The 12,100-nt window shown below is 36.3% G+C and overlaps 1 protein-coding gene across 1 annotated transcript in view; it reads right to left on the bottom strand.

The window, feature by feature from the left end:
* Positions 1-12,100, bottom strand: part of arap2 (ArfGAP with RhoGAP domain, ankyrin repeat and PH domain 2) — a 130,989-nt gene that overhangs the window by 47,945 nt on the left and 70,944 nt on the right. Inside the window, exons 18-22 of the mRNA XM_034013433.3 lie at positions 11,860-12,058; positions 10,250-10,313; positions 2,648-2,811; positions 2,302-2,514; positions 84-189 (exon numbers count right to left, since the gene is read on the bottom strand). Of these exons, the coding sequence (XP_033869324.3) occupies positions 84-189; positions 2,302-2,514; positions 2,648-2,811; positions 10,250-10,313; positions 11,860-12,058 (746 nt within the window). The remainder of the gene's footprint in view (positions 1-83; positions 190-2,301; positions 2,515-2,647; positions 2,812-10,249; positions 10,314-11,859; positions 12,059-12,100) is intronic.

Genomic DNA, 12,100 nt, shown 5'->3' with positions numbered 1-12,100 from the left:
CACTACAAACAGACAATTCCCACATTCAACACAAAAAAAAAGAAGAAAAAAAAAAAAGAAAAGGTGTTAGTTATCCATTTTACCTGTACAAGTGTCCTATCAAAGCTGACAGAGTTGTCCTGTTGACTCGAGGCAAGGATCTGATAAAGGTTGTGTACTTTTCAATTCGGCCTTTCTTGTTTTCTAGATCTAACACAAAAAGACTGAAAATTAGTCTTCAAAAATGAAGAAATATATCACAGCAGAAATAAGAAAACCATTAAAATGCTAAAGGCCGCCTTTTTTTTTTTTTTTGGATTGCCGAGTTGCCTTTATAGAGACAAAGACCCCAAACCAGTTGTATTTCATTGTTATACCGAAGGAAATGTAATAGGACTGCCACTGTTACTGTCAATATCTTTTTTTTTTTTTTTTTTTTTTTTTTTTTTAGAAGTTATAGTAGGCTTAATATATTTTCTTAGTACTTTCCCACTAAGCAGTACACATAATGGTTTCTAACTAACTTCACAGATTATTTAAAGAATCATAATCACTTTTTCTAGATTTTGGAAATGTGCGCTCCAATCGAGGAACACTTGGAGGGAGTAGGCCGGTGCCAGTTTGGTTCAATTAAAATTGTCCCATGGGTCAAAATGTGTCAAATTCTAAGGGGAACGGCACAGAGCTGCATCAGTGTTTCCTCATGACTGTCTGTGGCAGTCTGGCTCGCAGTGGTGATGTGGATGACGTCACGGACCAGGAAGTAACTCAAACCAAAACAGTGGATGGGCGGTTGAAGCTGAGTGCTGGTGCACTCAGCGTATTTAATAAACAAAACAAAAACAAAAGATTTAACAAAACACCAAACAAAAGGGCACGAGGGCCGAACGAATAAACAAACAAGTAAGTTTCGTGCTGGATACTCCAGCACGTTTTAGCAATTGTTTTCTTCCTCTCTCTCTCCCGTTCTCCACTCTCGAACACTCCACACACCGAGTGCAGAGTGCTGCTCGTTTATATACTCTGGCCGAGGGATTTAACTAGTTGGTAATTATCTTATTATCCCCCGGCCAGAGTCTGCACGCGTTTGGTAAGGATGCATGACTGTCAGCTAGTTAAATAATCAGTAGCTGATCAGCCATGCATCCTCACGAGGTTTTTAAATATAACAATAAAAGACGCGGCGCTTTTACCCGCGCCGCAAACAAAAATACAAATAATAATAAATAGGGGCGGGACACTCCGCCACACTGTCAAAAGTATATTATTAGCAATTTCACAACAGACTTCGCTAAATAGTCTGAAAACAGGTTCATCTTTTTATACTGTACATTTATGAATATAAATTAGAATGTAGATGATAAAACCACTGAAATCTCAGAAGCACGCCAAACTCGCTGTGTAGTTCAATCAATAAAGCAGGATTTAATTCTAAGAATGGTACTTCTCTTATACTCGTTATAGTGGTTACAGCCTTTTTTAACTTGACAGTGAAGATATAGATACTAATAGTGGCGTTGCTGAGTGAGAAAGGGCAACGCATAAAACACATATTAATAGTGCGTAGTTCAAAAAGAAACTTCAATGGTATTAGAGGTAGTGATGGTCTATTGGCAGCTTCTGCACAGCACATTAACAAATACATTTTGTGTTGAGAGGGAATATTAATGGAAACATTTAACAAATAATTACATTTAACCATTCTCAGAGATAGATAACAGCTAGGAAAACAAATGATCCTGTTACATATGTGTTGTATACGTTTCTGTATTATTTTAAAATCGTACAAAGTTGTTATTAACAAGCTTTTAATGCAATGCACATTTAATTTATAGTGCAATTCCTTTGATGCATGAAATAACACGATCATAGAAGTTTGTTGTAAATTCACGTCAAAACAAAAAAAACAACAGGCTCAATTGGATTTTTTTCATTGCGTTCTACCTTTTTTATACCGCATTTTATTTATTTTTTTCAGGAAATTGTAACTATAGATTTGAAGTAGTTGTACTCAAGTTTAGCATTGTCTTTTTGTTGTTTGTTTGTTTAATACCCTGTTGCAGTTATAGAGCAGGTTAACTAGATTTACCACAACTTTCTAATGAAGGTTGGTACTTTACAGTGGCAAACAAAAACACTTTTCCACAAAGAATTGTTAAGCTCAAGTTTCAACAGTTTCAGAATATGCGTAAAGACTGGAATCATTTATAAAGTAAAAAAAAAACAAAAAACAGTAGGTTATAGTATTTAAAATTGGGTCATTGGGCTAGTGAATAATTACATATTATAGATCTTAGATTTTAGTAACATAAATGAGAATACCTAATACAGATATCCAGTATGGATAAAGCTCTTTAGTGAGCAGAGCATCGTATATCTTGAAAAGGAAACACTTCAGAACATCAGTTACATCCTCCAGTTGATGTTGACCAGCTCTTAGTTTCACATTCCTTGCATCCTTCCTAAATCGCTCTAGAAGCTGCGCAACCAGTGCTGGGTTCCCATTCTTCTGATAAATACCTTCGTAGCACAGACCTTAAATGACAAGAAGAGTCATTAAAATCCTAAGGAGTGGAGAGTGGCAGTTCTGACCATTTCCTACAGTAATAACTAGATATCCTTTTACATTTTTTAATGGGCTCTTTGAAACTTTTCTGAAAATACTCACCGTACTGAGTAACAAATGCTATGCAGCTCTCCACGATGATAGGAATGTCATTTTTGCTGAGTTGCTGGTCTGGCAATGCATTGCTGTTTGTACCTGCTGCCTTTTGGATTGCAGAATACCAGACCATGAAATCCAACTTAGTATTGCCATGGATGTACAATGTTCTGTGAAGCAGAAATTTGATAAAAATCAGCCAAACAAAAGGTCAAATAGTTAAGTGATGAATGGGAACTATATAAATAAAATAAAAACACATATTGTACTTCCATTAAGCATGTTAAGAAAAAAATCTAACTAATATATATTACCATCACCTGCTAGCAATCACAGTGCCTTCAGTGCATATTTCAGTTGTGCACTTATGAGAGATGTCATGTACAAATGCAGAGACATTAACAACATGTCATAGGAAAAGCAGCAATTGGTTACTGAAAAGGAGACAGAGTACTGAGAAGGTGCTTGTGGGAGATTTCAAGAACTTTATTACAACTAATTTATTTAGTCTATACCATGAAAGGGTTTATCGGTAGCGTAATGGTAATGCATGTACTGTATATTTACTTTGTAAAAAAAATATTTATGTTACACTCAGAGTCAATTGCGAAATGTGCTTTGAGCAAATGCGCAGTTCCTGAACAGAGCTTAAAGAGGCAAGGCTTCATTTCTTGCAAGTGCAACAAGTCTGACCAAACAAAGAAGTGCTTCTGTGTGCGTACGGGCAATCAGTGCAATTCTAAATGCCACAGCAGCAAGCCCTGCAAAAAACTAGGGGTGCGCAATAATACCAGTATTTTTGGTTTAACTGATTCAGAGAAACATCCACCGGAAAATAATTCCCGCGAGAACTCGTAATGCGAGCAATGCGAACACAAAAGAATATATGGCAGAAGAACACTGAGATTTTGAGCTGCTCAAATTCTGCAAAGCAAAGTCACATGTGTGGAATAATTTCCTAATAAAAAGGAAAATCTAAAAATGATGGCTGCACAGCATCAAACATTGCATATGTTGTTTATGCAAGGCTGAAGTAAAATATGCTGGCGGTACCACCAACCTTACATATGGTGGTGTAGTCGAACATCTTGAAGTACCGGAATGCCAATTAAAATATAGATTTTTCTAAATCTAATTGTACAAATTATTTGTACATTGAACTTGAGGTAACATGCATGCTGTGCTGCCAGATTGGCGGTTTTCCAGCCAAATTGGGCTTGTTTTGAAAGCATCTAGTGGGTAAATGTTGCCTTTGGTGGTTTGGTTATTTTTATCATGCATGTTTTTTTTCTATTCCTTTTGATTATGAGGTCATCTCTAGCACCATGATGCCCTGTATAGTTTATCACATCCTCCTCTCCCCCGTCTTTTCTGGAGCTCTGCATCCAATAAAATAACGAATTACACAAACGCTCAGTTATTTTTTATTCATCACCAATTTAAGAACTGTATCAGTGCAGTTTTAATTGTTTTTACATTTACTTTTAAAGACTATCTGCTGACAGTTCTGGACAATGTATCTTTTTTTCCCCCAGGACCTACCGCATTTGATCTCATCAGATGAAACTAAGTTGTGAGAAAAAAACAAGCAAAGCAGATAAATAAATAAATCGTTTACAACATTACTAACCAGTATTTTTTATTTTTTTTATTTTAAATAAATGTGTAGCACTTATTTATGCTTTTGTAATATAAATTAAATCTTAAAAGCAAGGTCAGTCGTTTATTCCAAACCCGGGTTTCTGCACTGACCGATATATAAAGCAGCTTTAAACCTGTGTTTATAGCCACAATCATAGGATAAACTTTTGAAAAACATGTTTAACATAAAATGAAAATAAATAGATTAATTTATAATAAAAATTTAAAATAGCTTTCAAACCAGAACTGTTTTTTTATTTTTCAAATTGGGAGCACATACACATACTTCAGAGGATCCAACAAAAAATAATCAGCGTGTGGAAGCGACATCGTGGGAGAAGTACAGTCATGGACAAGTGTACAACGCAGTTAGAAGCAGAAAGGAGGAATTACATCTTTAAATTAAATCTGGAGTTGCTTTAATCATAAAACATTGCAGCTTAAAGCCTTACAGCTGCGTGTATTTTTCTGATAACAAGCTGAAACTCGGAGCAGCTGATTCAAATTCCGCGGCGTTCTGACACACGGGGGAGGGGCGGAGCCCGCAGCACAAACACAAACAAACAAAAGGCAGAGTCTTCCCAGCGACAGTGTGTGGAAGCGACATCGTGGGAGAAGTACAATCGTGGACAAGTACAGCTCAGTTAGAAGCAGTTTGAAAGCAGGTTGACAGCTGCAGAAGCTACACTAAACTTCCAAAAAAAAAAAAAAAGGTCTTCAAGCCAGTAATCTGTGACAACTGCATGATGTGGGAAATCTGAGTAAACCCAACAGAGCTCAACCAAGTTTGTGTAAAGTGCCTCACGATCCAGGACTTGCTCCAACGAGTAAGTCTGCAAGAAAAGGAGCTGGAGGAAATGAGACAGCAACAGGAGCTTGAGGAGCTGACACAACCACAATTCATGGAAGTCTGCACCCCTAGCAGACTGAAAGCCACCAGGGAGATGGAAGAGAGTCGAAACAGCTGGGTTCAGATAGGCAGAAGCAGGGAAAAAAAGAAACTTCGTCAAACACAACAACCAGAAATCCAGATATCCAACAAATTTGAGCCACTTCAACATTTAGATGACCAAAACCAACATCAAGAGAATGAAAAAAACAACATCCAGGACCCTATAAACAGTGCTGACCAGGCAGCAAAAAGAAGGGAGGTCATGATCGTTGGGGACTCCATATTGAGAAACACAGCAAGTTCAGTTCGCAGTTTGGACCCCCTTACTACAACAGTGTGCTGCCTTCCAGGAGCCTCTGTCAAGCACATCACTGAGAACGTGGACAGGCTTCTAGAACAAACAGGAGACGACCCGGTAGTAGTCGTCCACATCGGTACAAACAACATTGGAAGAGACAGACCAAGAACCCTGCAAAACAAATCCAGAGAGCTAGGAAGGAAATTAAAAGACAAGACCAAAACTGTGGTATTTTCTGGGATACTGCCGGCACCTTACAAAGGGCCATATGGACAGCTGGAAATACAAAATCAAAATGCATGGCTGAAATCGTGGTGCATACAGGAAGGCTTCACCTTTCTTGAACATTGGAGCACATTCTACAACAAGGACTATCTATATAGGTGGGACGGACTGCACTTAAACAGAAAGGGAACCAATCTACTCGGAGAAAGGATCCTTGAGGAGGTCCAGAAGCATTTAAACTAGAAAGGAAGGGGGGAGAAAACAAAAAAAAACAGAAGGGAGACACATCAAAACAAGGGCAACAACTCAGGTAAGACAATTATTAAATGTATTTATCTTAATGCTAGAAGTCTCTGAAACAAAATGTTAGAACTTGAAGCTACTGCACGAACAAGTAACTATGATATGATAGGTGTTACAGAAACTTGGTTGTCTGAGAGTGATGGAGACGAATATAATATTAGTGGGTACACACTATATAGGAAAGACAGGCAGGACAGAAGAGGCGGAGGAGTAGCGCTATACATAAGAAATAGTCTCGAAGCCCAGGTGTTAAATCAGGACAAAGAAAACAATGCAGAATCAATATGGGTCAGAATAATGGACAAAAATTCAAAGGGCATAATAATAGGAGCATGCTACAGACCACCAAATTCAGACGCTGAGCAAAATAATCTGTTGTACAATGACATTCGAAATGCGTGTAGAAAAGGAGAAGCCATACTAATGGGGGATTTCAACTTCCCCTGTATAAAATGGGAGAACCCGGTGGCGACCGCCACATAAATGATGTTAAAAATACATCATTATCTGTTCTTTAATTAGAATGGATTAAACCTGGCCAGGTTAAAATAAATTGTTCTTCTCTGCCTTATTTATTAACTTATCTCCCGTTTGGCTTAGTTGTGTCCAGGCTTGAAGGGGATTTATCAGGGTTCATTGTATTTATTTTTCCTATGTGAAGGCTCTTCTATTATGCCAGTTGCGGTAATTGTTTTAATTAAAGCCAGCTGGGTTTCATTGATAAAAAGAGAGTATTGTGGGCAATGGGGGTGTGGCCTGATAGGAGAGCTGAGCTGTGTTTGCAGGAAGCAGGAAGCAGGAAGCAGGAAGCAGGAAGCAGGAAGCAGGAAACTGCTAGAGAGTTTGTTGCAGTTTCTTTTTTGCTTTTTAAATTATTTAAGCTTATCTAGAAACGATGTAACATTTTTTCTGAAGTAGTACTGAGCTAACTGTCACAAATAAAGCTCGAATGCTGTTCGTTTTTTATATATATGGATGATTTGAAACTGAAGAAAACGGAGATCGATTTGCAACCCAGGAACAACGCGCAGTGGGTCCTCGGACACACGGCAGGAAGGGGTGAGACGGTCTGGTAGACTTTTCCTTTTTGTGCTGGACAATGCTGGATTACATTTGTTTTTTTTTATAGTATTATGGGCGTTTCTTTTGATACTTTATTTTTCTTTGGAATATGTTTTTTGCAAGTTTGTTTTGTCTTGAAGCACAATTGATTTTGTTTTTTGGATTGACTTTGTCTTGTTTGTCGTCTTTTTTTTTCTGCAATAAGGAACTTTGTAACTGCATTAATTTACATGGACTGGGTTTTTTTTTTGTTAATACTTTTTGATTGTGTTTCAAACTGTTTTGTGTACCGTTCTTACCAGAAATATCCAGGGTTAACAGGGTCATTTTGAGTGGTCTTTGCCATATTACTTGCTGTTTCACTTCCAAAATATTTATATCAGTGTGTATACTATGCATTCTATTGTGCTATGAGGTTTCTTAGAGCAGTGTTTAAGGTATATTTGGCTTCCTTTGTATTGACATTGTACTGTTCTACAGTTTTTTGCCACTGTAAAAAGGTTACTGGAGATTAAAACACTCTTACCCACGAACTTTTGGTCCCATTATTCGCTGTCAATCAGTCATTATTCGCTGTCAATCATTAATTATCTGTTTTTTGAAATCAGTTAGTTTTGGCTTGTGTCTTAAAAGTCCGGTTGTTACAACCCGGTGGGGATCATGATGGACAAAATTGAAATGGTGGAAATGACAAATGACTGCTTCCTAACGCAATCTGTCAAGGCACCGACTAGAGGGGAGGCATGCCTTGATTTAGTCTTTTCAAATAATGAAGACAGAATAACTAAAACAGAGGTCAGAGAGCCATTGTCAAACTCAGACCACAACATGGTCTCATTTGAAGTATTTTTTAAAACCCCAAAAGTAATGACTAAAGCTAAGGTTTACAATTTTAGAAAAGCAAACTGTGAAGGTATGAAACAGAGACTAACAGAAGTAGATTGGAGTAAAATAGAGAGAACATCCACAGAAAAAGGATGGCTGTTTTTTAAAAAAATATAGTACTAGATGCGCAAAACAATTACATCCCAAAAGTAGACAAATCTAAATCTAAAACAAAATGGCCAAAATGGTTTAATAGATCAATTAAAAAAAATATTCAGTGAAAAAAGGCACTTTACAGAGCGTTTAAAAGGGACCAAAAACAAAGTACACAGAAAGAGTACTTGGAACTGCAAACACAAGTCAAACAGGAAGTTAGAAAGGCCAAGAGAGAGATAAAAAGCAATATTGCTAAGGGGGCTAAAACCAATTCCAAAATGTTTTTCCAATATTATAACAGCAAGAGAACATTCAAAGAGGAGGTTAAATGTCTAAGAGACACAAATGGCAAAATCATAGATGAAGAAAAAAAAATAGAAAATATATTAAATTATTACTTTTCACAGGTTTTTACAAAGGAGGACACGGACAGCATGCCCCACGTCGACCTGTTCCTATCCTAATTTTAAATAACTTCAGCATAACAGAGGCAGAAGTGTTAAAGGGACTGGTTTATTTAGATTTCCAGAAAGCTTTTGACAAAGTCCTGCATAAAAGATTAATTCTCAAATGCAGTAGGGATTCAAGGAAATGCATGTACATGGATTAGGGAGTGTTAACATGTTGAAAACAGAAAGTACTGATTAGAGGAGAAACCTCAAAATGGAGCAAGGTAACCAGTGGTGTACCACAGGGATCAGTATTAGGTCCTCTTCTATTGTTAATCTACATTAATGATTTAGATTCTGGTATAGTAAGCAAACTTGTTAAATTTGCAGACGACACAAAAATAGGAGGAGTGGAAAACACTGTTGCAGCAGCAAAGGTCATTCAAAATGATCTAGACAGCATTCAGAACTGGGCAGACACATGGCAAATGACATTTAATAGAGAAAAGTGTAAAGTATTGCATGCAGGCAATAAAAATATGCATTATAAATATCATATGGGAGATACTGAAATTGAAGAAGGGAACTATGAAAAAGACCTAGGAGTTTATGTTGACTCAGAAATGTCTTCATCTAGACAATGTGGGGAAGCTATAAAAAAGGCCAACAAGATGCTTGGATATATTGCGATAAGTGTTGAATTTAAATCAAGGGAAGTAATGTTAAAACTTTACAATGCATTAGTAAGACCTCACCTAGAATATTGTGTTCAGTTCTGGTCACCTCGCTACAAAAAGGATATTGTATTGCAATACATATCCTCAGTTCCAATACCCACTCCTACAAAAGTGATTTTTTTTTTTTTAAATGCGCTCTCATTATGGTTCCTTTATATGTATCGAAATGATTTGAACTACTTTAGATAATAACTGACTGTTATTATCTAAACATTCAAAACAGTGTTTTTAAATGAGGCTCGGTAGCCCAGTGGAGCTCTCAATATGGTTTCTTTTGAAAATGTCCATTTACCAAAGTTGTCATCATCTAAATAAACACATTTAAGAAGATCTTCTTGTTGTCAAAAAGCAGTCTCCGTCTTTATTCCACAGGCGCCGCAGCACTGTCTGGTGCTTATCGGGGTCTGTAAAACCTGTTTTCTGTCTTATAATATGAATAAAACAATCAATTTTCAATTTTGTTAGTTTCTTCCTCCTAAAACTGTACTTTGTAAAACAACAAGGTGAGAATATTACAAACGTTATTTCAAACTCGCTTGAAGTTTAATGTTTGAGGTCACTATCCTCCTAAATCGATTACCACAACCCCCTTGCAAATGAGGCCATGGTCTCAATCAGTTAATCTGTGGCTCATGAATAGAATACTGATTTCATATTCATTCAATAAAACATTTTTTATTAAAGTTTGTATTTCACTTGATGCCCATTTTTAACACCCCAGAATTAATTGCTATTCGCAGATTGAGCAGCATCTTCAAAATCTGTTATGGAACTGTGCATTTGCTCAAAGCACATTTTGCAATTTGATTATATCGCTTTACTCAAAGACCGAAGAAGCTGTCTGTTCTTTTCTGATTCGTGCTTTGCTTGTTTGGTATGTTCCATGTTGCAATTTGAGCAAAATAATTTGCTCAAAGACCGAAATGACTGTTCATTTCTTTCTTTGATAAACGGTTATTTGTATCGGTGATATACCGAATCCTGACTGAATGTAACATACATATATCCTGTTGGCTTTTACAAAATCATTTGATACTTTAAATGTGTTTGTTAAACAGCAAGACTAACTGTTACATTTACCTTCCACTTTCAACCAGTAACAAAACGTCAATCCTTTCACCACCTTCAAGTTGTGTGCTAACAGCTGTGAACAAACAAAAAAAACAATGAAGGTGAAGGCGCTTTAAAGGACTGTCTGCCAGACACACTTGCATAACAAGTGGCATTTATTTTAAACACTTCCATCTAACAAACATAACAATACAAAGCAGTATTAAAAAGAAAACCACATTGTTTACTGGTACATCTAGAATGTTTATAATAACATTCAGACCACATAAAAAATGAGAAGGTGTAGTTGAAAATGCGGATGCTTCAGGGGTTGTGATTGATTATCAAAAGCATTTACGCTGTTCTGCTGTAGAGATTGATGGCTAACGTGCGGTCAGAGATTAAGAGAAAATAGGTAGGCTGAAAGAAAAACTGGTTCAAGCACAGGGGGCTGGTCATACATTTAAACCTTTCAAGTTGAAAAAAGGATTATGATAGCAAATTGGACTCTATAGAGTTTTGACCAGTTACAAAAGATAGAATATTACTGAATACAGCAAAGCATGTGGGTTATCTTCCTAGAAAACTGTGATGCAAGTGTCTTTGAAAGGATAATACCGAGGGCAAAATACACATGAAGAATACGCATAGTTAGTATCTGTGTGTCTTGCAGGTAAAACATAGACATTTGTTATATTTGAAAGCTGTACTACACTATTTCAAGTGTTGCCTTATTAAGTGTAAATCAGACACCATCGTTAATTCAACACTGTATTCTGGACATGAAAAAACATGTAAATTGAAAAAAAAAAAAGTCACACAATAGGTCAAGCATGCTTCCTGTGCATGAAAAACAATATATATATATATATATATATATATATATATATATATATATATATATATATATATATATATATATACACTTTATATTAATTACGGTAAAAGTTAGAATCTGGTAAATCTTAGTTTTACAGGTAACTGTCAACATTTACCAAGTAAGGTGGTAAATGTCCAGAATTATGAAGAATTATATTGCCTTCGGACATTTACTGAAAACATATTGGTAAAGGCACTTGGTTACTCTTGAGATTTACCAGTACATTTCTGAAGTAAAGCATTATCATGTTTATTTCTGGCATTTACCACTTTACTTGGTAAATGTCGATATTTACCAGTGAGATTTGCCAATACTCAGCTTTTATCGTAAAAAAAATAAATAAATAAATAATGGGGGAAAAATAACTACACTGTATATGATTTGCCTGGTCTTCAACAGGGCTGAGAGATTATTCCAATTAGTTTCTGTCTTACACAACCTAATTCTTGTTCAAGGTACCACACTATTAAATCACTTTTGCCCCAAATGGATGTCAAATATTTAAATGCGAAACAAATGAATGCGTTGAGGCTACTGCATATTTATTTTAGTGGCTTCATGCAACTCAAGCATACCTTCATTTAAGTCAGCAAATAAAATGAAAATATATGAACCCTAAACTAATTAAATACTGCAATGATTTTCTATTTTTTTTATCCACAGAATAAAATTTTGTAATTCATTAAAATGTTAACAATACTGCCTAACGTTCCAGGCCATGGCACTGATGCCAAAACAAAAGAAAAAAAGGAAACCTTACTGAGTTCTTGAAGTCTTTTTAACTGCAATGATTCCACCTCTGCTCTGTCTAGCTCATCACAGAAATATAGGCAGGATTTGTCTAAAGCAAACCACCCAACTCCCCAGTGATATAGATTACGGCCTTCCTTGTAGTAGAGTCGTCCAATCAATTCATAATCTTTCTCTGACAGGTTTTCAACCGCTGAGGGGATGAAATGCTAAAAAGCAACAAACATACGAAACACATAACTATATTGAAT

Source organism: Acipenser ruthenus, chromosome 2 (genome assembly GCF_902713425.1).
Source record: "Acipenser ruthenus chromosome 2, fAciRut3.2 maternal haplotype, whole genome shotgun sequence".
NCBI classification, from domain to species: Eukaryota; Metazoa; Chordata; class Actinopteri; order Acipenseriformes; family Acipenseridae; genus Acipenser; species Acipenser ruthenus.
The sequence above is the reverse complement of the archived record's forward strand: the minus strand, read 5'-3'. Positions and strand labels throughout refer to the sequence as shown.